The sequence below is a fragment of the Lissotriton helveticus genome, chromosome 2_1 (assembly GCF_964261635.1).
Source record: "Lissotriton helveticus chromosome 2_1, aLisHel1.1, whole genome shotgun sequence".
NCBI lineage: Eukaryota > Metazoa > Chordata > Amphibia > Caudata > Salamandridae > Lissotriton > Lissotriton helveticus.
In genome coordinates, this window is record NC_136059.1 from 595,525,172 (window position 1) to 595,550,819 (window position 25,648).

The 25,648-nt window shown below is 49.1% G+C and overlaps 1 protein-coding gene across 3 annotated transcripts in view; it reads right to left on the reverse strand.

Moving 5' to 3' along the window:
* The window catches only part of BDP1 (BDP1 general transcription factor IIIB subunit), a 1,449,812-nt gene that overhangs the window by 822,091 nt on the left and 602,073 nt on the right, over positions 1 to 25,648 (reverse strand). For all 3 annotated transcript variants that reach the window (XM_078675286.1, XM_078675285.1, XM_078675287.1), the window contains one exon: positions 17,926 to 18,106. In XM_078675286.1, coding sequence (XP_078531412.1) covers positions 17,926 to 18,106 — 181 coding nt within the window. The remainder of the gene's footprint in view (positions 1 to 17,925; positions 18,107 to 25,648) is intronic.

The following is a 25,648-nucleotide window of genomic DNA, read 5'->3' on the forward strand; positions in this document are numbered from 1 at the left end:
GTTTGTCCTATTGTCTCCTGTGAGCGTAAGGGATGCTCTCTGACCCCTAATTATTTGGGGGTCCATGCATGCTGCTAGGTAATGATTGTTTTGCCTTAGGAGGTGATAATTCGCAGCTGACAATTAGGGCTGTCAAAATCATGGAAGTAGTTAAAAGTGGTGTAAGATATATTGGAATAACTAACATTTATCGTGGTTGTTAATTTATTTGGCAGTATCGTGTTAATTACAATATGTTCATGTAAATCCACTCAATGCGGTTCAAGCTTAACAGTTTTTTATGTTTTTATATTGCAGGGCAGGTGTTGGAATGAGTATGAGGGTCTTTCCTATTTTATCGTAGCTACGGACTGTTGATTTGAAATACATTTTTGAGATGTGGGCTGGGAAAAAGATAGCGACCTTATGTTTTATGTTAGCTCACATGTTAACGGTTTTACAATAGTTATAAATGACTATACCAATAAAATATACATTCATTCATTCACACTGCCCAAAAGACGCACTTTTCATGGCCACAACTGACAAATCAGTTCTCTGCAACCTTTGAATACTGGGAAGCTACTCCAATCCCAAATAGACATCTACACTGCATGATCACTGCATGATCACTGCAAGAAGGGGTCATGACCAACTGCTGCTTCCCCTGAGCCAGTTACAGCTGGTCCAGGGAGCATGGGTATGTACTCGAGACAAGGGGACAGATTTTTCAGGTTCGCGCAGTGAGGCAGTACACTACAGTTATTACAACTTGCCTGCAGCAGCAACAACCTCAATCAGAGGAACAACTTTACTAGGGTGCATGCGCTCCATGTGCAGGTTACACAAAGCTAACAGGCAATTTGAAAGATATTCATACGCAGAGTGCAATGGCCTTCACTATGCACTCAATTAGACATAGACTCCTCCACAAATATACACAGGTAAGTACATTTACTGTTCATACATGTCCCAAATAATATGGCAGTAAAGGACCCTGGTTCAGGGAGACTGGGTCGACCTTTTACATGTTGAAGCCAGCAGCCAGCTTCCCCCTGAGGATTAGATGTAAAGAGGCCTGTCCCTTCACTATAATCACTCTGTCAGCAATGTTGGTCCCTCAGAGCCTGGGTAGAGAGGGCATCAGCCACTAGCAGGAAAGAGTAATGCACCTTGACTGCATCCTTAACCTTACAGCACTGCCCTAGGATGTCAAGCCAGTTAACAATGAGAAGCACCAATGGGCTCAAAAGATTTTAAAGCTCACAAAAGGAACAACAATTCAACATTCAGAGAAACAACACATGGCCTTTTGTTTTAACAAATACATTTCTTTGAAACTAATGGAATGACTATCTTGGTATGGGGACTAGTCTTACCCTCCCAGATCTCATGAGAAGTACGCCAAGACTGAAGAAGTATTAGGGTAGTAACATCATAGGTAAGCACTAATAGAAATCCTGTTCTCTTAGGAAGAAACACTTGATGATTCCATTGAAAATGTGTTAGAGACAGACATACTAGAGGGTAGAAGACTCAATAAAAGCACAAGAAAATTACAAAATCACAATTTGTATAAGAAACAGAAGTTGGAACCAATTCTAATAGATATACAAAAGCTTCAAAGAGACAAGAAAAGGAAATGGGCAAAGACTATCACACCAAAAGACTGGTACCAAATGGAAAATGAGGGGAAAGTAGATGCAGTCCTGTGAGAATCAGGTGTCAGGTAGTATGGAGGTTCTACACAGACACCATCAAACAAGACTAGAAAAGAACAGTGATCCACAGACACGCAATTTATAATGCAAATTGACTATTTAGACACCAGCACTAAGTAATTAAGGAAGTAGTGCTCCGTATATTAGTCTCCAAGTGGATGAAAAATTATAAGAAATGATTACTGACCCAAAGCCTGACTGCTACCTAGAAGAAAGTCGTTTAGTAATGGGTATTTTCAACAGGCATGCTTGCTGGGATCAGGAAGTATTCTCCTTCATCAGTCAGAACGACTGTAGCAAGCCGCCAAATAGAAATACACATAAATCCCAGATGTAATTATCACTTGAAACATAACAGAAAGATATACAAGTGTTCAAGTCAAAGATTGTGAATAGGAGCATTTATTTGACCACTGAACCTAGAACTCATTGTAGTACATATATTTTTGTCAAGCTATTTGCTGCAAATGATATGGTAAACCACAGCATTTCCTACAAAGACTAAAACAATGAACTGGGACCACAGTCAACTAAGCATAATAAGGTCTATCGAGTCAATCATAAGGAAAGTATGTAGCAATTCTCATCAACTCTATTTTTCAAAATATATGGGCTCACTAGTTCAGTTCACTGAACATTCGCAAATACAATTCCACATGTACATAGAGAATACCCAGATCCTATCCACCTGAAAAATTAACGAGAGAATCAAAATGACAAAAAAGATTTTCTGTACAACATCTACCAGTGAATGGTACAAATGTTTCACTTCTCCCGATAGTGGCCCTACCGGACCAATCGGGGTTCATACCTAGCCGCTCTACATCCCATAATCTCAGAACCATCTTCTCGGTGCTACATTACCTCCACCCTACGGTGCATGCTACGGCCATTTTCCTGGACGCCACGAAGGCGTTTGACTCCCTAGAATGGCCTTACTTGTTCCGTATATTGGAGCCTATGGGATTCAGCCCGCTGTTTATTGCCCAAGTGCGGCTGCTTTATACTAAACCGACGGCACGCGTTAAGGTGAATGTCATGATCTCAGACCCGTTCGAGATCTCCCGAGGCACGAGGCAGGGCTTTCCATTGTCTCCACTGCTATTTGCCATTGCTATGGAGCCTCTTGCAGCCAGAATCAGACAACATCATACTGCTCGAGGAATCGGCTTCAGCACACGTAGTTTATTAATTTCCCTATATGCCGATGACGTAACCCTGTCCTGGACCCCTCCAACAATCTGGACCCTTTGCTGCAGGAATTTGTGAAATTCGGCGGATTATCCGGTGTGTCAATCAACTGGGCCAAATCGGTAATCTTCCCCTTGACAGACAGCACACCCGAGGTGTGGTCGGAGTTCCCTCTTCGCTGGGCAGCAGACGAAGTCAAGTATCTGGGTATCTGGCTCAGCCGTAACCTTCAAGATATTTGGTCTTTGAATTTTGGGCGAGCCGTTAATTGGAGCGAGAGTAAAGTGGCAATCTGGTCGAAACTGCCCCTCTCAATTGCGGTAAGGCTGGCTCTGTCCAAAATGGTGGTCTTGCCTAAATTCCTTTATTTATTTGCCAATATCCCGATCCCGCTCACGAAACATTTTTTCAGTTGCCTTCGCTCTCATTGGTTACCCCTGGTGTGGGCGGGAGGCCAAGTCAGGTTTTCCTGGGCTCTGTTGACCTTGCCGTTGAGACGGGGGGGTCTGGGTGCTCCGGACATGCATCTATATGCACTATGTGCGCAAGCCCAGTTCTTGCATTTCTGGGCCTATCCCACGCCATACCAGCCACATGTGGCGGTGGAGCTGGACTCGGTGGCGCCAATGCCTTTGGCGGTAGCCTTATATCACAGAGCCCCTCGACCCACTGGTGATATTGATACGGCTAACACCCTGCGCTGGGCATGGCGAGAATTACAGCGACTCGCTCGCCTCCCGCTACTTTATGCACCTGCAATCCCTTTAAAACACAACCCAATGCTGCCTTGCCTTGAGGAGAGTGGAGGTGAAATGTCATTAGGTGGCACCCGGTTACGCACCTTCGCGGATATATATCCTGATGGGGCGTTCAGAGACCAGCCAGTGGCGGAGGAAGAGTTAGTGGTCCCCTTTCGAGAGATATTTGCTTATCATAAATTGAAGGCGACATGTCGCTCTTTTTGGGAGGGTTTTCCAGACGAGCCCCCAGCACTGCACGCCCTCCAAAACATATTAGCGCGAGCCTCCCCAAAGAAATTGGCGACTCGGCTCTACACTGCTATGCAAGACCAAGCCCCGATTATAGTGCCAGTCTCCATGCAACTTTGGAACACGGAATTAGATACACCATTGACCGAAGAGCAATGGTCTTTTTGCTGTAAACAGCTATTGGAACTCTCCCCAACTATAAACTGCGCATTATTTACTTTAAAGTTTTGCATAGATACTATCGCACACCTATTAGCCTTCACCGCATGCACCTAAGGGATGATGCTAGATGCTGGAGATGCGGATTTGACAATGCTACTTTTTTACATATGGTCTGGGGCTGCCCTCAGCTTACTGGCAAGAAATCTTTGCTGCTGTAAATCAAAGAGTTGGGAGGACTGATGACCCGTCCCCACACTTAGGTCTCCTTTGGACTGGTGAAAGACACTGTGCCTCAAAGGTGTAAGCTCCATGCCCTTCTACTGTTATGTGCTAGGCGGCAGATTTCAGTCCGACGGGGTGGGAAAAAGTTGTCTAAATTTGCAGCTTGGTTGTCTGATGATACCTATGGTCACACGCAACTCGGCATATATTGGGAGTTGATGCCATCTGCATCTAGACCCCGAGATATATGGGAGCCGTTTCTGCAATGGGCACAGGCAAGAGCGAGCTCTCCTGCGTCTGTACACTCCGAGGTCCAGACGGAGTCTGTCTGGTTAAATTTCAATCGACAGGAATGTATCCACACTTCTTCTAGATTGTATGTTCTATATTTCGCCGTGTATGATAAATAATCAACACATGCATGTTGGCCTGCTGTTCGACGTGCCTTGTCATGCTATCTTCCTCACATGACTTATTCCTATGTATAACATAACCTACAGGATGTCACTCGTTTGAATTCATTTCCATGTTCCTTCCACTGTCTACAGGTGCCCTAGAATGGGAACGATTCACTCTTTATGTCTATATAATTGTATGATGTATTGACCGATATCTGTTTGATTGTACTTTTTCTTTTGTTCTTGTTTAATTTTTTCATTGTATTTCAGCGATTTAGTTAATTTATTGTTTGTAACATTGTTCCATGACATATTAATAATAATCGTTAAGAGAGACATAGAAGTCTGGTTCTGGGTCAGACCTAAAACAATTAACCTAAAAAACCAGTTGGGGTCACGTCAAGAAGCATCGCCTCTGATCCAAGACGGAAAACCTCAGAAGCTGCAAGTCAATGGAAAGCTGCAACTCCCCTGCTCCAGACGATAGGTAGCTACCACGCTCTACATTCATCGTACAAAAACCATAATCACCATCTAAGCATCGGCCCTAAGGCGCAGGGTCTCAGGGTCCCAGAACTTTGGACACAAGCGGACAGGACCGCTGCCTAACCATGAGAACAGAAAAGACCAGGGGCAAGCCCTTACCAGCTGCTAAAAGGAGGACACCAGGTAAAGAAAACAAGGAAAATGGCAATCTTGCCAAGGGAAAGAAAACAAAAGAAGCAAAACCCAAAGCTAAGTCAAAGCCCCAAACAAATAAAGGCCCCCTGATAAACTTTCTGAACGAAGCAGAAACAAATGGACACCAAGGGATAACTAGGAACTGCCCTGACACTAAGTATGCAGCCTGCCCAAATCAGCCTAAAATTTACAGCAAAGTTAACTTCCTGAAAAATGCTGGATTAGTACGCTTTTCAAGCGATGAAAACCCCACCGGACTACAATCTCCTTTAATTCTCCCCCCTCCCCTCCCCCACAGATCCAGAACTATCTCCCCTGCCATCAACCTCTAACCAACCGGCCAACCCTACTTCTGCTCTACCGTTAATCTCCAGTACAAACATTGCGCAAAACTTTGAAGAAGGAAAACAGTAAACTGACAGTCATTGACACCACATAGGAAGGGAGAGTTTAATACAGGCTTCCAACAAGACGGCCAAGGAGAACACAACAGGAGCCTTCCCTGCACACAAGCAAGCGGCGAACGCAAGGTATTCCCTGGCCAAAACGACCTCTGAGGGTAACCCAATAACTAGCAACAGTGCAGGGAAATTTAACAGCATCCCGAATCCTAGCCCTCGATAGGGAGGCACAAGAACCTCACTCACAGAACCTCCCAGAACCCAAGTGGAAATCTAAGCGAAATATAACGAGCCACTCTCGTACCTAAAAACATCAGAATGGGATGAAATACTTGCAGCTTACACACCGATCCCGGATAAAGCATCCCGGACACTTGGAAAATGAGTTCTGATAACAGCCCTGACAGCATGAAATGCAAAGCAAGCGCAGAAAACAATCCCCCTGGATTACCGCATGGGCAACCCTCTTGAAAATGGTCCAGGTCTCTGCAGAAGCCTCGCAGGTTCAGTCAAATAAAAGATGGACATTCAACTCTCAGTACTTAATACTTTGTCAGTCTATATGGCAGGGATCAACGGCAAACTAGGAGAGTTAAACTCCCTAATAAAAAGGGTACATGACAACACCTCCTTCTCCCAAATAAAATGTTGTTGTACAAATATTCTAATGTTGGATGGATGCACAGCTCAAAGATTAATTCAGTATCTGAAAGAAAGTTAAGAAAAGTTTCTGGTGCACCGAAGGGTAACGTCGAGGGTCCCACGACGTCAGTACAATAATAAGATAGTGAGACTAGACCAAGTCTGGAATCATCCCCTGCGGGCACACATTTGATCGTCTTCTAATAAGGAAGACTTCAGGTTTGAAGGTTTTTCACAAATGTTCATGTTTATTTTCATGTTGTCTTTAAAGTCATTTTAGTAGGTTTTAACAACTTAATATCATCAGGCAATGTCCGTTTCAAAATTACCAATGCATTTCGGGCATTAAATTCATGCCCTTCATCAGGGAGACGACACTCTATTTCCTCCTGACAGCGGTTCTGAAGCTTCAAGGAAGCAAGATTCTGGGGGAGGTATGACACCAAAACCCACCAAGCCGGGCAAAGTGGTCTGGTGTGGAAAATATAAAGAAAAATGCCAAATACAGACATGCACAAAGGAGAAAGGGGCGGAACAAAAACCAAGAGCTACTTTATCCCCTCTTCAAAACATAAATAGGACCGGCCAAAATGGCGGTCCAAACCGCCCATCTGGATGCACAGGGGGATGAGCAAACTGCAGGACAGCTCCATCTGGAAGTGAACCACACCAGGCCAAGAAAACAGCTGGCTGAGCTCAGCCAAACCTCCGCAGCAGCGAGCATGTCAGGAGAACTCTCTAGACAAACTCATTTGTCAAACGTCAGCCTTAAATTGAACTCGGCAAAAACGGAAGTTATAGTGTTTGGTTCAAACGTTAACTTCTGGAGTCCTAACTAGTGGCCTGAAGGCCCAAGGTTAAGAACCTAGGGGTACTGATTGATGACCAGTTTACCTTTGGACCCCAGGTCAATGCGTTGTCTTCCTCCATCTTTTTCCTGCTCAAGACAATCCGTAAGATCCTCCTCCTCCATAACTGCATGCAACCATTGGGGAAATAGTACAATACATCATAGGTAAAGAAACTGCCGGTCAACATGTGGTAAATCCTCATAGAAACACTTCGGGAAAGCTTAATAAATTCAACTCCGCTAACAAAGTGTACAAGGAGGTCACCTGTGCAATACATGATCATAGATTTCGGGAGCACAAAACTGGAATTAACAATACTCTTCGAATTCTGAGGAAAAGATCCGGTGACCTGACCACCCTCGCGTCCCTAAGACTACTTAATCTACAGACCAAGAAGTTAAAATGGTCAGAAAAAAGATATCAGGATAATGAACTATAGGCTAAGCTACACATCGAGCTGAATACAATAAGAGTGCTTGATTCTGGGCTAGTGTGAACCAACTCCTCAAACCAGGCCACCGAGGCATTGACTCTTACATCACTGAAGCTACATGGGCCCAATACCAAAAAAAAACCACTGCAACCATGAAGTAACAGATAACCCATGGATGGATCATTTAGAAACTTCAATTACTCCATAAGACGAAGGGCAGCCTAAGGGGGACACGGAGAGCATCAGAAAAACAAATAGTCAAATGGTGAAAAGAAGGAGCCCCGTGCTGTAACAGTATACCCCCCGCGGTGTTTTAGCACCAGTGTCCAGACAGGTCAGAAGCACAAGTAACCTCCCAGCATCATGGAAAAGCTTGATCATATCTCCAATTATCAAGGGCAGAGACAGGTCTCTTCCAGCAAACTATCGCATAATAACCCTGATCGACAACAACGCCAAATACATTTCTGGAACTGTACTTAACGAAATAACTGCATGGGCCTCCAGCAATGTCATCATTCCATACAAACCTTTGTTGTTTCAGTTAATAAAAACCACAACAAATCTTCCAAAGGACCATTATTTTCCAAATCATCAAATTATTAACATTTAATTTCATGTCAAAGTCTACATCCATTATTCCATACAATCAGACTGGCTTTTTAAATTATCGGGCGCGATCACAAACATTCTAGTAATCTCTCTACTAATCAATGCTGGCTGTGCCTCTGTCACACTGCTATTTTATTTTATATTACATCAACTTTAAAGCAGTCTTTGACTGCGTGGACCGGGGAGGCTGTGGCGGAAGCTAGCCAGCTGGAGTATACCGTAAAACCTGCTGAATATGCTGATAATGATGCACAGTGACACATGGGTGCAAGTCAAGATAGGTGCAGGAAAGCACGTCTCCCACAAAATCATAACCACTCGTGGTCTAAAACAAGAAAGTGTTTTGGCCCGACCTTATTTAACCTCTTCCTGGCTGACCTGACCAAACAACTACAGACCTGCACCTCCCATGCTCCTAAACTAGGCAGCAAAGCAATATCAAGCTTTCTTTATGCCGTCGACATTGTGCTGGTCAGTTGAACTCAGGTGGAGCTTCATCAGCAGCTAGACATCATGAATACCTTCTCAGTCGCCAACAGCTTGACTATCAATCTCAGCAAAACCAAAAACCATGGGTTATGACAACAAGAAAACTCAAACACTTGCCAGTTTCTGGGAAGACATTCGGCTGGAAAGCAGGGAGGAGTACCAATACCTAGGGGTCATCATCAACAAGAAAGGCACCTTCACAGCCCAGAAGGAGGCGATACAAAGGAAAGGCCTGGCTCGGTCTATAGCACACAAAAATCTGAAGGAAAAACTTGCCGGCCCTTCTCTTCCTTCCTTCCCTGAAGCCACTGCTTAAAGTTGTTAGAGCGAAACTTCAGCCAACAATCTCAAACAGAAGAGAATCGCTAAGAGGGCGGGATGCCAGCAACCTAGAAACCACAACCGCCCTTGCTTACAGAATCATTTTTTTCTCTGCCAAGTTACACCTCACCTGCACAGATAAGATTGGAATTTGGGTTGCTAAAACAGTCGCTTGCCAGTCAAGGAACATACATAATATGTTGGAACAAGATCTGGAAAGCCAAACCAAACACCCTAAACCAAATGCCATGGAAAGAGCTACAGTGCAGCAACACGTCACTAGCAAGAGTCTACTTACAAGAGTTCCTCAACCTCATAGGCCTCACACAACTCTGGGATACACCTACCAGTTTTCAGGCTTTCAAGCGTCTGGTTATGAAGTCACTCAAAATTCAGTCTGTAATGGAGGACAAGGCCACACTATGAAAAATAGCACGCGGGTGGATGGCGTTCAAAAATTACAAAAACATTGCTCTCCAAAATAATTTTGCATCCAGATACACAACCTTCATCAAACTGCAGTACTTAAGATATCGGCTGGGGCCGCTACCAGTTGAAGATCACTTAGCACCCTGGTTGTGCGGAAATCTCCCCAATGCCTGCCACCTCTGTGGGACTAGTAAGGAAGACCTGTTGCATTTAGTCTGCTCCTACAATATTGTACACAAAGAAAGGAGCCAGCTACTAACTAGCACTTTTTAGTTCAAATCTTTTTTTATTTTCATCAAAGGGAAAAGGCCAAACTCCACAGGAGTATCAGGTACACAGCGATAAGCCTACAACCCTGGGTAGGGCCGGCCGCGTGGTGGGAAGGCATATCAGGTGGCAATGAATCCCAGAGGGAAGAGAAATTATACACAGCGTTGCACCTACAACCCCAGAGGGGCCGGCCGCAATCAAGTGTCAGATAACATCAGCTAGGCCTGTGGAGTGACAAGACCCAGAGGGCCTTTCTATGCTATAGATGGGCAACAGGCCCACATGTAACGATCAATCCAACGGGGCGCTAGGGCCCGAAAAGAAGACAGTAATAGCAAGAAGTGGAGCAGACAAAGGAGATAAAGCAGAACAAGGAGGTAGGATAGAAGAGCAAGAACAGAGACAGCGTGTGCGGGAAGGGGAAGTCGAGATTCTAGTCTATTGATGGCAGCATTGGGGCACAGCGTAGAGGGGCAGTCATGGTAGCAATCTTCTTGGGTCAGGGGGGACAATGGCGTCCTCAAACAATCTCAGCGTCCTAAGTTTGGTGGGCATATAGCGGGCACTTTTAAACTGCGCAAAGGTATTTGACTAGGGGCCTCCATACAGCTTCGAAGCGGATAGCGTGCGCCTGCAGCCTGGCTGTGAAAAGTTCCATTGTAAGGACATGCCAGAGGCGCACGAACCAGGCCGCGATTGGAGGAGCTTCGGGCTTTTTCCAGTATAGGGCTATAAACTGTTTGGCAGCACCCAGCATTTGGAGCGTCAGGATCCAGTCACCCCTGGTCAGGGCCTTTAGAGTAGCAGGCTTAATACCCAGCAGGATGGTGCTTGTGAGTTCAGGCAGAGGGAATCCCAGAACCCCCTTGATGTGGCTAAGGACCTCCTTCCAGAATAGGGTCAGTGCCGGGCACGCCCACCAGATATGGATGAGATCCCCCGTTGCAGATCGGCACCGCCAGCACAGGGGTGAGGAGTTAGGAAACATCTTATGAAGGCGCTGGGGTGTGTAATACCATTGGGTCATTAATTTATAGGCATTTTCTCGCTGTGGTTTGCTACGGTATACTTTGGGGATGTCCAGCCATAGCCTATGCCATTGCGCAGGGGTAATGTCCGTGTCCGACAGCGCCTTCCATCTGTCCTGGTAGGGGTGAGAAGCCGGCATTTGCGGGTGCTGGAGGATCTGGTAGATTCGAGACACCAGCCCTTTTGATTTGATGGTGTGGTGGGCCAGCCGCTCGAAGGGGGTGAAGGCACGCGTGGCTGCCTGGTACATTGCATCTGCAGTCACCCAGTGTCGTAGCTGGGTATACTGTAATTGCGCCGTTGACGGGACACGGAACTCTTCTCTACATTGAGCAAAGGACTTTAGTTTGCACTCCTCGAATAAGTCCGTAACTACCCTGCAGTCCCCTTGCGCCCACTTGGCAAAGGCTCGCGTTTGGTGTGCCGGTGGAAAAGATGGGTTCCCCGCTATCGGGGTGTGCGGCGAGGGAAAGGTCGTGAGGCCTCTGCGCACAGCCACCTTGTCCCAGATGTCAAGCACCGTCCTCGTAGGGACCGCCAGATAGGCACTCCTAGAACGCGCCGCCCGCTGGTGCCAGACTAGGTCCCAGATGGTTTGCCCTGTCACGGCCCGATCCATGTGGAGCCATCCCTTTTCACTCTCCGTCACTCCCCACTCCACCACAAAGCGGAGATGCGAGGCCCAGTAGTAGTCCAATGAGTCAGGGCATGCTAGTCCCCCCCCCCCCATCCTGCGGTGTCATTAACAGCTTCTGGGAGAATCGAGGCCTCTTACCGCCCCAAATGAAGGTTGTGAGGGCACACTGGAGCTCGCAAATGTAGCAGAGCGGGATGGGCATGGGGAGACACTGAAATAGGTACAGGATTTTAGGGAGGATTGACATTTTGACAGCGTTAAGCCTGCCCAGCCATGTCATTATTAGTGGCTTCCATTGCCGCAGTTCTTCCAGGACTGACCGCCGACACTCCCGCCAGTTTACTTGCGTCCACGTGTCTAGGGAAGGAGTTATCTGCAATCCGAGGTAACGGATGCCTTGGGTGGCCCACTGGTATGGCGCCAACTGCTTAAGGTGGGGGATGTCTGCCTCCGGAATGGTGATGTTAAGGGCCCAAGATTTGCTGTGATTAATCTTAAGGCCGGAGGCCCGCTCGAAAAGGGTCAGCGCAGAGTGGAGTGCCGGCAGAGACTCATCGGGGAAGGTAAGGGTGAGGAGAAGATCATCAGCAAACAGCGCCACCTTATTCTCGCATGTCGGGTGCCCGACGGATCATTGCCGCCAGTCGTTCCACCACTAGGGCGAAGAGCAAGGGCGACAGGGGGCATCCCTGCCGGGTGCCCCTGTGGATGGGGAACGGCGCCGAGAGCTGTCCGAATCCGGGCTTGCAGGGCGAGGTATGGTGCCATGATCCTGGCGATCATGCCCGGGCCCAGTCTAAGCTTACCAAGGACCGCCCTCAATAAGATCCAGCCCACCCGGTCAAATGCCTTCTCCGCGTCCAGCGAGAGAAGGCAAGCTGGAATATTCCACTGACGCGCCTTCCCCACCAGGTGAGCTATTTTACGCACGTTGTCCGCTCCCTGACGATTACGGATGAAGCCGACCTGGTCCGGGTCCACGAGGCCCGGCATGTGGGGGTCCAGCCGCTTTGCCAGAATCTTGGTGTAGTCGGTGTTCAGCAAGGCAATGGAGCGGTACTAGGTGCACGGCGTAGGGTCTTTTCCCGGTTTCAGAATCAGCGCTATCTCCGCCATTCCCATGTCCCGAGACGGCCCCTCCGCGTCGGTGAACGAGTTGAACATCCTCAAGAGTTGGGGTCCGAGCTGCGAATGGAACATACGGTAAAAGGAGAGAGGTAGACCATCCGGCCCTGGGGTTTTCCCAAGGGGGAGATCCCGTATGGAGGTCGCTATCTCCTCCTGGTCGATCGGGCGTTCTAAAGCCGTCGCATGGTGCGGGTGTAGCGGCGTCCCCGTGTAGGCATTCAGGACATCCGCCACGGCGGCTGGGTCTGGCGGTTCCTCCCGATAAAGCGCGGTGTAGTAGACTCGGAACGCCTCACACTTATCCTTCTCGGAGACGACTTTCGTCCCATCAGAGAGCTGGACATTGGCGATATGGGCCTTGGCCGCCCGCGCCCTCGGGCGCCTCGCCAATAGTCTGCCCACCTTGTCTCCACCTTCGAAGTATTTCTGCTTCAAGGCCAACAGGGAAGATTCCACCTTATTGGTACGCTAGAGCCGGAGCTGTTCTCTGAGAATGGAGAGCCACCGTCTAGACACAGCAGAGGTGCCACTATGATCCCGCTGTTCCTCCTGTTTTATGTCCTGCTCAAGACTATCTTCGAGGGTTCTGGCCGCGCGAGTCCATGCAATCGAAAGGGTGGTGATGTGGCCCCGGATCGTCGCCTTGAAGGCGTCCCATACAACAGGGAAGGGTGTCACCGGCAGGTCATTACTGGCGAAGTAGGAGTCTATGGCCTCTTTGATGCTATCTACGTCGGCTGCGTCCCGAAGGATGACCGGCGGCAAACGCCATCCCGCCTCTCGAGCGGGGTAGACGGCCGGGTCCTGCAATAGCAATTCAACATGCGCATGGTCCGATAGCGAGATGGCAGATATGGAAGATCCCAATAAGTCCCTCAGCAGAGCATGGGAGATAAATAGATAGTCGATACGGGAATACGAGCGGTGGGCATGAGAATAGAACGAGTAGTTCTTCAATCCCGGGGAGCGGTAACGCCATACATCAAAGGGCCCCAGGTCCGTGATCTGGGCGCGCAGCGCAGAGGACATGGCCCCAGCGCCGCAGGCCGAGGTAACACCACGATCTACATCCGGGTCCCAGACTGAGTTAAAATATCCCCCCAGGATCAAGGAAGGGTCCCCCCCGCGGGACATGCGTGTTGAGAAGCGTGCGTAGGTACCGATCCTGCGACTGATTGGGCGCATACACATTACATACAGTGAAGGTGCGCCGGCCAATGCCCCCACTCACCCTGAGGAAGCGCCCATCCTCACTCCTGAAGGGCCTGGGATCCCCCCGCCTGATGCCATTTCTACACAGAATCGCCACACCTGCTGTCTTAGTGCTTGCCTCAGCCCAAAATTGGAGGGGGTATCTGGGGTGCGCCATACGCCCAACATCCGCCTGCAGAAGATGGTCTCTTGGAGAAATATGATGTCAGGGTTCTGTTGCAGGAGATATCGCCAGGTCTGCAGTCTGGGGGAGTTCAGGCCTTTGACGTTAAGCGTCAGGACCTTTAGGGGACTAGGTAAGGGGGCAGTCATAGTAGAGTTCTAGTGGGAGTCGCATGCATCCCTCCACCCCCACCTCGCAGCTGGTTACCAACACAAACAGCGTGCGCCAGCGAACCCCGGGCCAAGCGCCACCGCCTCACAGCCCCCCACCCCGCACAGGGGGGGAGGAGAGGAGAGAAAAGGAGGGGAGATATGGAAAGACAGAAAGGAGAGAGAGACAGGAAGGAAAATACATGATCCAACAGTGGCCAACAGGGCCAAGTCCAGCTGATCCCGCCATCAGCGACAGTGACATCCCTGGGCAGGGTTTGGATATGCCTTGGGATGTCACTCCCTCACGGATCACCAGGGGTAGGGGCGTAGTCCGTCTCGAGGTCATCGTGGGGAGGAGCCCCAGCGTCGTCCACCCTAAAGAAAGGAGCCGGGGTGCAAAATCGGGTAGGGCAGACCCCCCCCAGTTACATCCTGAGGCAAAAAAAGATGGGAGAGTGCCCAATCCCAGGACGGGTAGGCCGCGAGCTGTCATGATCATGGGGTTGGCGGGTGGGATGTAGCCTCCTCTCGGTCTCCCTCCAAGGATTTGATGTGAGCAATAATGTCTTGCTTAGCCTGGGAGGTGAACGGCTCATCCATGCGAGGCGAGCGTCGATGCCGTTGGACCGTGGTCCAAGTCGGTTTGGCTGGGATACGCTCCTGCCTCCGTGGGTGAACCGGACTCGCAGGCGGCGATGTCGGCAGCTGTAGGGGCTGTGCCGCCTCAGTGAATTTCCTTACGACTCTTCGCTTGGTCTCCCACTGGAAGATAAGGACAAAGGGGTGGCCCCACTGGTAAGCGATGCCCAGCTCCCGCAGCTTTTCTGTCACCGGCTTGAAGGCCTGCCGCCGCTGGAGGGTGTTGGGTGCCAGATCTTGGAAAATTTGAATTTTATGGCCCTTATAGGTGAGGTACGTCTTGCTTCGCGCTGCCCGCAGGATGGCCTCCTTCTCAGTGAAGAAATGGACCCTCGTCAGGATATCCGGATGGGCGCGGTCCAGGGCCGGCGGTGAGGCATCGTCGTCTCCCCAGACCTCATGGAGGAGCTGCGCAACGTAGGTCAGGATATCCTTCCCTTCTTCTCCGAGAGGCACTCCGCGGATGTGGAGGTTGTTCCGGCGGCTCCTATTCTCCAGATCTTCCTGCTTGACCTGCAGCTCTATGTGCTGCTCTTCCAGCGTCGCCAGGCGTTGCCACAGGAGCTCTTGGTCATCAGTGCGGGCATCAACTGTCTTCTCCAGACCGTCCACACGGTCTCCCAAGTCCATGACCTCCCGGCGCAACTCCCGAACACAAGTGTGGACCTCAGAGCGAAGGGAGCTAATCTCCATTTTAAGCTCCGACATAAAGGATGTCCTGAACGCCTGCGTCACCGGGGCCGCATCTTCCGAGGTCCGCGACGCCTCCGCCACCGGTGCTGCTGCCCCCGCCTTTCCCCACATTGCCACCACCGAGTTGTCCCTGGGGGGCACCGCCACCTCAGCTTTGCTCCCTTTGGAGCGCATCATGGCCAGGGCCGATGTGGTGCGCCCAGCCCACCAGCGCCTCAAGGGCCGGAGTCGGGGCGGTGGAAAGCAGTATCCGAGTCGTAGCCGAGAGTCCTCTCGTCCCCCTCCTTGGAGCACCACAGCCCAGGAGCCCAGGCAGCCCAAACACAAGTCTCCATGGGGTCTCGCAGCGAAGTCGCAGTAGCAGGCCCTACCCGAGAGTGCACACAAGATGGGGGCCCACTACAGGTAGAGCGCGCTCAGCACCGCACAGATGGGCGGCAAGTTCCCAGGCTATGGGGGGCCGGGGCACAGGTCTACCCGACCGCCACCGGCAGGAGGGACAAGACACACAAGAGCCAAGGGTGATAGACCCCCGTGGAGGAGCGGTTTTAGAGCTGCAGTTGTGGGCCAGCAGGCAGTCCGTGCACACTCTCTCCGAAGCAGAGAACTTCAATAAGGTGGGGGGCGCTCTGTCCATGCCGCTCTCCTGTGGCCCCCGACCCCGTGGCTCCCAATATGGGCCCATTCAGCCCCGCAGCCCAGGGGGCTCAGATGAAGCCACAGGCCCCCGCAGTGTTAGGTCCGCGCCTCCGTTATCGGCCACCTGAGGAGTGCAGTTCGTGTCCACCCACCTATTCAGCTAGAGAGCACGGGGGCCCCCAGAGAGGTATTGGGGTCCCAGCCGCAGCAGCACACTGCGGCAACGCGTTGGGCCCCCCACTTAGGCAGTCACAGACGGTGGGGAGGCACTCCCGTGGCCACACCGCTCCCTCTCAGCCCCCAGACTTCAGCCGCTCCGTACCTGCCGCAGGAATGTCCACAGGGCCCCCGCTCTCCCGTGTCTGTGGCGCTCTCTGTCACCTCGCTGCCGTCTCCGCCGGTGCAACCATCAGCAAGTCTCCTCAGCCGCCACCAGGACCGATTAGAGTGGGGGGAGGCCGCAAGGCACAAGGTTGGGGAGGGCCGCTCGCGCTCCGTTGAGCCCCTGAGTCACAGCCCCCAACCAACGCAATTGAGAGCCTCACAGAGGCGGGTGCCGGCTACAGGCCGTCGCACCTCCCCCCGCTGCGCTGTAGCTGTTGACAGTCCGGCAGGCTCCGCAGCTCAGGCCCCGATCGCGGCCACCACAGCCTTTTCAGCACGAAAGCAGCCAGGCAGATCTCAGCCACCACAGTCAGCCCCGATGCAGGGTTGCCGCCGCCTCCGCCTCTGACGCAGCACAGGGTCGCACCGGGCCAGAACCAGGACCCCGCCAAAGCTCCGACTAAAATGGCGGGTCCCGCGTACAACCGCAGCAGGCCGCTGCAGAGCCTCCCTGCCCACTCCAGGGGTCGCCGCCACGCGACCCGCAGCTCTTCGCCGACCGGCACCAGAGAGGATCAGCGTCGCTGTCATGAAGACACCTCGCCTCCGGTCCGCCAGCACTCCACTCTGCAAAAGCCCCGGGGGATCGCCTGGAGAGGGACTCCGCCAGAGGCGTACAAGATGGCTGCCTGCGCGCCCAGACCTCCGGGTCCCCCGCTTCTCCTCCATGCAAGACGCCACCAGATCGCTCGCAGCCCTCCTGCCAGTGACCCCGGGCACCCCCCCCGATGCCCCCTGTTAAGGGTAAGTGCTGCGGCTCCCCAGCTCTGCTTTTGATAGCTTAAAATAGTGGCAGCCCGCTCGAGCTCCCAGGAGTCACGTCCTACTCCATAGCCAGCTAAGCCACGCCCCCCACTAACTAGCACTTTTAATCAAAGGGGAATCCGTTCAAGAAGGCAGGCGGCTCTGGCCTGCTTTGACCCAGGGAACTCTCCGCTGAATTGTCGCTGTGTTAAATGTTTGCTGGAGGTGGAGCAAAAACTGCATCACAATACAATTTGTCCAGCCCATTAGACCCAAACTGCAACTTAGTTGCCACGTTATCATTCAGGAACAGTACGACCTTCTAACAGGCAACACTGCGGCAGACCCTAGCCACTATAACTTTGATCCCCACTTTTTCTTTTAACAAACCGATATTTTTACACACCAATGGAAAGATTTAATTTTAAACCTGTTCTGTTTTATGTGCAATATCGAACTACGTGACTATATCGAACAGGCAACAATGCGGCTGACCTTGGTCACTATAACTCTGAACATCACTTTTTCTTTTTACGAGCTGATACTTTTAGACATGAATGTAAAGATTCAATTTTACACCGGTTATTTTGTTTTATGTACAACATCGAACCTTGCAACTATATCTTGTCAAATGTTTATTTCAATGGCTTTAAGTAACTTATCAACTATTTAATCAACTTAATCAACTTAATAAACTTAAACTGAACTACTCACATTTGTAGAGTCAAGAATCACCAAAACATCTTCTTGCTTCCTGGTTTCATTGTTCTTTTCAATCACTGGCATTTTCTTCCTTTCAGGAATCTTGTTAATGTTTGGTTTTGGCCTCTGGAGTCGCCCCCTTGTTGTAGATTTCAGAGGCTGTATATTGTCTTCTTCTCGGAAACCAATTGACCTACACAATACCAACTTAGAATTAGTTACTTGGAGGCACTGTAGGCAAAAATATATAGTGCTACACAATACAGCTCGTACAAGGCAATGTGGGTAAGGATCATGAGCTGGTGTTCAAACGTTGAGGAACCAATCTATCAATCAAGAAGATGTCCAAATAAACACAATACAATATGGTGTCCTTGGTGGGAACACTTCAGCTAAGTACTACATGAATATAGTTTGAGCCTGTGAGGGTCATTCAAAAATGTACCAATAGCCATTACATCACATCAACCAATGTAAAATCAATGTATCTGTTGGGCGAGATGCTTTATTTCTCATTTTTGTTTTTGATTAGGTTTCTTCTGTTTTTTTCTCCTCTAGTAAAAATAAAAACACACAGTTCTATAAAGAAAAACCTATTACTAACAGGTAATTTGCTATTACACACTCTTTTAAAATACTCTGAAAATGTCTGCACACACCAATATTATCTACACTTTCCACAATATTTTCTTCATTCTTCACAACAGAAATAACATTTGAGTAACATTTTGTGAGTCTTGAATTTGCATTCTAGCTTTTTTTTTCGAATTTGTAAAAAAAGAAAAAATAGTATTCTTGCATAAACAAGCTACACATTTTGCCCAATAAATTATAATGATTTATATTCTGAAAATGTACTAGTAAAGTAAGAATGTTCTCAAATTTTTATGCCAGTCTTTAAAACTGTTTTAGTTAGTTAAAATAGTTTATGAAATGCTTTATAACTTTTAACAAGTTATGGGATTAATTAAAAAAAATTCAGAATCGGACGTGTTCAGGCCAAGATGGCAGCTGAGTAGGAAGCTGATTAGCGGAACTCCACTCCACAACAATACCATCTGCTAGTTGTGACACAGTGACAACTATGTGTGCCCACCTGAAGTGAGGAGAGTAATCCCGTCTACCTACATCCACCCAAGTCGGGCAGAGGAGTAGGATGATAAAAGCCACTCGAGGACCTCTCTAACACAAAAGTCTCAAGATGGGTGTGTTAATGTGGCAAGCACAAAGAGCAGCATGACCCTGGGAGGCTAACTGCAAGAATACTCACAGGGCACCTGAGCATTTCCTTTAAGCATCACATACCAGATCACCACTGCTTGACCATGGACTAATGGTGACATAAAGCAGAACCAAATCAGAGGTATGAGAGCAGCTTTGCTTGAGGGGCTGAAAGAAAAGGTGCAGAGCTGAAGATGGCAAGGAGTAAGGAGCAATGGGAGGGGGCAAGGATAATGGTACAGAGTTGGGCAAACGCCACAGAGAACGTGCAGAAGACCACCGATAAATATCCAAGTACAAATGGTGGTGAAGAAGTTTTAGCGTCACACCCCTACTTTCTCAAAAAGCGAGCACCTTTCAGAAAAATGGCACTCTTAATGCAAATTATGAACTTGTGTATTGAAACAAACAACCACATTCGTAGGACTATGAGCACCCTAGAAGCAGAGCACAATGACTAAACGCAGGTGTGTTTGCAGATCAATGGACAAAAGTCTATCCAAAGTCATTGGCACATGATGTTAGTTTCTTATAAGACACATTCTTGGGGAGGGGTATGGTCTGCCGACCGCCCAAGATGGCCGCCTGATAGAAGAGCTCTACGGACCGGAGAAGCCTCAGGGTCTCTGCAAAGCTCTTGGAGTGGTGGAGACAGTGGCCAGGTCAGGTTGCTCTACCATGTGAACCTGGGCCATGTATCCCGCCGAGCACATCACAGATCGCCATCCCGCTGCATGGGAGCTTTTCTCTGGTTGGCCTACCTCAGTGACAGGAAGGGCTCAGCTGGGGCAGAGTGGACCGCGCAGCTCTGGCGCGGCCCACACGATGCCGGTTGCAATCGCACCATTGCCCCAGCTTCATCGGTCTACATCGGGGCCAATGAGGGCCCATAAACCAGGGGGGCTGCTAGGAACACAAGGCCTAAACGCAACGTACCGCTAGGACATAGAGGTTTCAATGGCCTAGCAAGCAGAGCGGGAGCATCAGGTTCTGTAGCTGCTGGGGGTAATGAGACGCAGTGCCTATCCAACTGAGCGCCTCTCCCTCAGCCAACATTTCATCTTGCACGGGACCTGCACATCTGCTATGCAGTCGGCGCACTTCCCCCTCGGAGGCCAGAACCTGCTTCCAGAGCGGCAAGACAGCGAACCTGCTGGTCTGCATTGAGGCAAGGACTGCGCGCACAACTCCTCCTCGATCATCTGGCATGTGGCAGCATCGACCCGTGCTCCTTGGATGCCCTGGAGAAGCGAGCGATGGCGCCCTGCTGCCCTGGGGGCCAAGGGACGGGACCGGCTCAGGCCTGGCCCGAGCCCTAGTGGAAATGACTGGCCATCCTAGTGAGGCCCCTTATCCTTCCAACCTCCTCATTGGAGCCTCCCCCTCCATACCCTGAGATCACACTCCTGAGGTGCCCCTGGACCCTCTTTGGACATTTTGGCCTTCCTGACCACCTCCAGCCTCTCACTTACTCCTGGCCTTTCTTGTCACACCTGCACCCATGGTCCCAACCCCCAGGGACTAAGCGCAACACTTCTCCCCACCCCCTCCACCCATCCCCCACCCCAAGGAGACTGGAACCAGGGGTGCATCCACATCCTGGACACACAGTCATACCCTCTAGTACAGACCTGGCTGCGATGGAGGTGCACCCCAGAGCTCTGGGGCCATGGCTGGTGACGACATACGGCCGGTGCTCACTGACCCTAGTGGGAGCCACTCCTCCTGTACTTGGTGCATCATGCACTGCAGGGCTCTGAGCCACAATGGACCCCCACCGCCCTGGTAACAAAAAGGACAGTCTATTCATCAACTGATAACCTTATCAGGTCTCCTGGTGAGCCAAGCTCCCCTCGTCCCACCCACGAGTCCAGCAATGACCTCCGGTACATAGACCCGCCAGCTGCTCTTAACGGAGGTTGTCTTGCAGCCCCGCCCCGGCTACAGCCCTTGTAGTATCCACTATACCCACCACTGCTTCATCCGGTCCTTCTCCGGACCCCACGATGGATCACATCCTCCAGGAGATCACGGCAGTGGGTCGCCAACTGGAGGGTATGGCCACAAATATGTCGAACCTCATTACAGAATCAAAGTCTATCCAGGCCGATATAGCGAGCTTCAGCAACAGGGTGGAGGGACTGGAGAGCTGCCTATCAACGGTGGAGGACCATCTCAATCGCCTCGCGGACCGAGACAAGGGCTCTGGCACCTGTGCAACAAACTCACTGGGACAATCTCTGTTTTTTCTGCTTACCAGAGCCCACCGGGGGTTCCGATGCTCAGTGCTTCATTAGAGACCTCCTCCCAGGAAGGCCCTCCCAACCCCAAGTGCGGAAGTTGGACATCAAATTGGGCCTCTTCGGGTGAGCGCATATGTGGATCACAAAGGTTGGCAGGTCCAGGGACTTCCTTGAACTAGGAGACCTGCGCTTGTTTCAAAAGGGCTTCATCGATCAGGGGATGGACATGGAGTCTCCGGAGGCACAGGCTGTGCTCAACTTGTCAGGCGACCTCCCCTCGGTGAGTGAGAGCCAGCTGCCTCTATCGAGAAAGGTTGCAGGACCACTTAATCCAGGCCCGCCAGAGGACTGAGGCGGCTACCTCTTCATCCCGGCTGCTGCTCGTCTGTTTTGGCAGCTGCACCATTGGACATTCGGCGCCCTCTGGATGGACGGCTGACTATCTCCTTACTGTCTGAATGTCTGTCTCCTGCACTACTGCTCTTCTGTGTCTTGCTATTTTTTGCCATGTTTCACTCTGTTTTGCTGTTTATTGCCATTGTCGCAACTGATGCTGCCCCAGCACGCATCATTGTTAGTTGACAGCCCTTGGGAAGGGATGTGGCCTGTTGCCACCATTGTACATCCCTTCTCTCCTGTTCTCCTCTTGTCCCTCCCCTTTACCATCCTCCAAACACCCCCTCCACGCCAGGGCCACCAGTAGTGCCTCCAGTGCCCCCCACTGCGTCCCTCCCCCGCATGTTGCCTGAGCTCTACCACACTGGGACCCGGGGGCCCTGTGTTCCTGGCCTCCCCACTGTAATAACTCCCTCACTTCTCTTCGCTCCTGCTTCCCTGGTTTGGCCCAGATGCCTCACAGGGGGATGGTGGATCCGAGGAATGTTGGGCATACCTATACCCCAGATCCTCACAGGGAGGGCGGACCACGGCGACCCTACTGTCCTGGTGGCCTTTCTTTCACATATCCGACCCCCAGCCTATGGCGCTGCGCAGGGTTTCAGATTTAGACCCGTGGTGCACAGTTCCCAGCTTGCATGGAGCGCTAGACCTCAGCTCCTAAAACACCATAAAGTGCCACATAAGTTAGGAACATATATCCAATCAGAACACAGCACACGCAGTAATCAAACGCTCCCCATGCCAGACATCTGGACATGTTAACCACTGGTCGCATTGTGTCCAAGCAAGGTCGAGGCCCACCTGTATTAACCATTAGACAATTATTTATGACTCCAAAGGCAGCAACTTACATTCCTCACCATGTAAGGATCAGCAGAAATATTTTATTGCCTATGATAAACTATTGATCGATTGTAAATTGAGACAGTCACCAGACCCTATGTCAGCAACTGATCGCCCGGTTGCAATGTTTAGTTAAACAAATTGTTCCTGTTTTGCCAAACTCCTCTTGTTTTTTCAGGGTATTTCATTTTCAAGCAACATTTTGGTAAGCCACCATCGGAGCAGACTGGTAACTCGAACCCGACTGCAGCCAAATGAAGGGGACTCGACCAGATGGATTCACATCTGTGCATCAAGGAAGGTGAGCAGACTCCGCAATTTACTGGAAGTTCTGCTGAATATGCTGGGCGGAGGTTCGTTTTGAAGCAGTCAACACAGAGGGCAAGAGACTACATGAGAACCTAATTTTAAAGCATCTGGCGTATGGCAAACTAGGGAGAAGCGTAAAAAGATAACTGAGCGCCCTGCCAATGACAGAATCTGGCATATTACCAATTTTATATGTCCTAGCTTAGTAGGCATAAGGCAGCCTCAGAAGCACTCAAGCGAAAGTCACCTTTTTTCAATAGTAGGCACGCTAGGAAAGGTGAATATTTATACTATAATCCTGTATAGCTCCCAGCACACTATTTTAGTGATAGAGCTATCCTGATTGGGTGGAGTTGGCACCTCAATCCCATATATTTTAGACTAAAATGGTTTCTTAACACCGTTGGTATCTCAAGGGAGTGAGAGGTGTTGTTCTATTGGACCGCTGGGCGTTAGACAGATTGTACGCTTGGCCCCTGGGCATGATATAGGGTGTGATTCGACATCTAAGGAAAAAGATTTGAAACTAGGAAACTAGATGTAACTTTTGTGTGGACAAGAGGGACCTGTGGTTCTCGAGATATCCCTTTTTACGTGTGTATTACCATTACCTTTATCACAGAGCCGATATTGGCAGACTATCAGGCTCACTTAGTACAGTGAACAGCGCACAGCTTTCCCTGGTGACAGGATAGCATGTGCTAGCAGCGAGCTAAGAGATTTTAGGCAAAGCAATACTATGTTTTCTGTCAGCTTTTTGTTGAATTGGTAATGTACATATGATGTTCTGGAGCTACTATTTACTGCAAATTGTATATAGTTATCATGCAGCTACTGTCCTAAGGTTTCATGTTTTGCCATCTATGTTTTTATACTTCATTTGAGGGTGTTGTTATTCATTAGAAACTACATTTTGTGAAAAGTTAACATTGTGTAGAAACTCTTTCACTGCATCGTTTTCATCTTTATTGCAACCCTTCATATGCATTGTCATCTGTGTTTTTTAAATGTTCATATTGAATTGTTTAATGCATCGGTAGATGGCGCCGATCTCATAGTATGTAAAACTGTAAAAGTGCACTACGTACATGTGTCCCCAAGACTAGATCAAAACAAAGACTGCCAAAAAGTCGAAAGGCCTATTTATCCAAGAAATCACTAGAATTATCAATGACTCACCTTTAAAACACATTGAAAGCATGTTCTCAGGCAAAGAAACTTAATGAACACTAGTTAAATGCGACTTACCTTCGGTAACGTATTATCTGGAAGAGACAGGATCTAGCTGCAGATTCCTTACTTTAGAATCTTCTCCAGGTGCGAGAAAGGATACAGAACTTTTTTCCCATAGTAAGTCTGCGCGTCGGTAGAGGGTGTCGTGCGACTCCGTATGGCCACCATCAACTGGATGGGACATCGACGGAGTACATATAACTCCCCCCCCTCCCAACGTTGGTTCTCCCATGACTATTTTCCGAGCTCAAAACGTAGAGACACATATAGAAGTAGCCTGTTGAAACAATGTCCTAAAATAAAAGACACCCTTGTGTACAAAAATCACTGATTACTTCTCTTTCTTTTTACCTCAGGATGTGAATGACCATAATGAAATCTTCGAGACAAAAGATGACTCAGTTCACAAAGTGAGATGGACGGGAAAGTCATTAAGGAATCTGCAGCAAGATCCTGTCTCTACCAAATAATGCTTTACCAAAGGTAAGTAACTTGTTCATCTGATAGAGACATCAAGCCGCATATTCCTTATTTTACAATCAAATGCCAAAGCAATAATATACTCTACCACATAAAAACCCACAGAAGGAATCACAGGTAAGTAAAGTCTCAAGGCACTTAAACCATGGGTATGACAAATCTGTGTCAGAAGCCAACCAACAATATGAGTATAAAACTATTTGCACCCCTAACGGGATCCGAACCATACATTCTCACCTTACAACAACAGTAGACAGAATCATAGTAACAAAAGTCATCAAAACAATAAAAGCATAGTATCATTATCCCTGACAATAAAACAACATCTCCAAATGATGTTGACCCTATGAAAATAAAACCATTTAGTCTTATATCCAGGCCTAAACCGCGTGTTTGAACACAGCGCAGCAGGCCATTCCACTGAGCAATACGTTTATTCCATATAAATTCCAGTCCTAGCCCGGACTGCCCTGCAAATTACACACAGAAAAATCCATCTCCAGTGGAGAAAACATAATGTTCTTATCAAAAAGAAGTCGAAGACTACAATAGCAGGTATTAGCATAGAAGCAGCCTTTCCATAGGAAAAAGAACTAGAGATTATACAAATACCTCTAGGATATCCCATATTATATATATCTATATATATATATATAGATATATATATATATATATATATATATATCTATATATATATATAGATAGATAGATAGATAGATAGATAGAGAGAGAGAGACATAGGAGTAAACTAATTAACACCTATGTATCAACAAAAGAAAAATCATATTTAAAGATACAAAATAAAGCCAAATACTCTACAGACAATACTTGCATAACAGTATGGACTTTTAGTGGGATCATGCCACTTAGGAAAGCAAAAGCTATCCAACCTTTAAGAGTAATGAAAGTTGCCTGAGACACCACCATTAACCCGTTTGTTGCTTCTAACGTTCTGCGCCAGTGCTGAACGTTCGAAGAAACGGGTGCGGCTGCGTCGGCCAACGGAC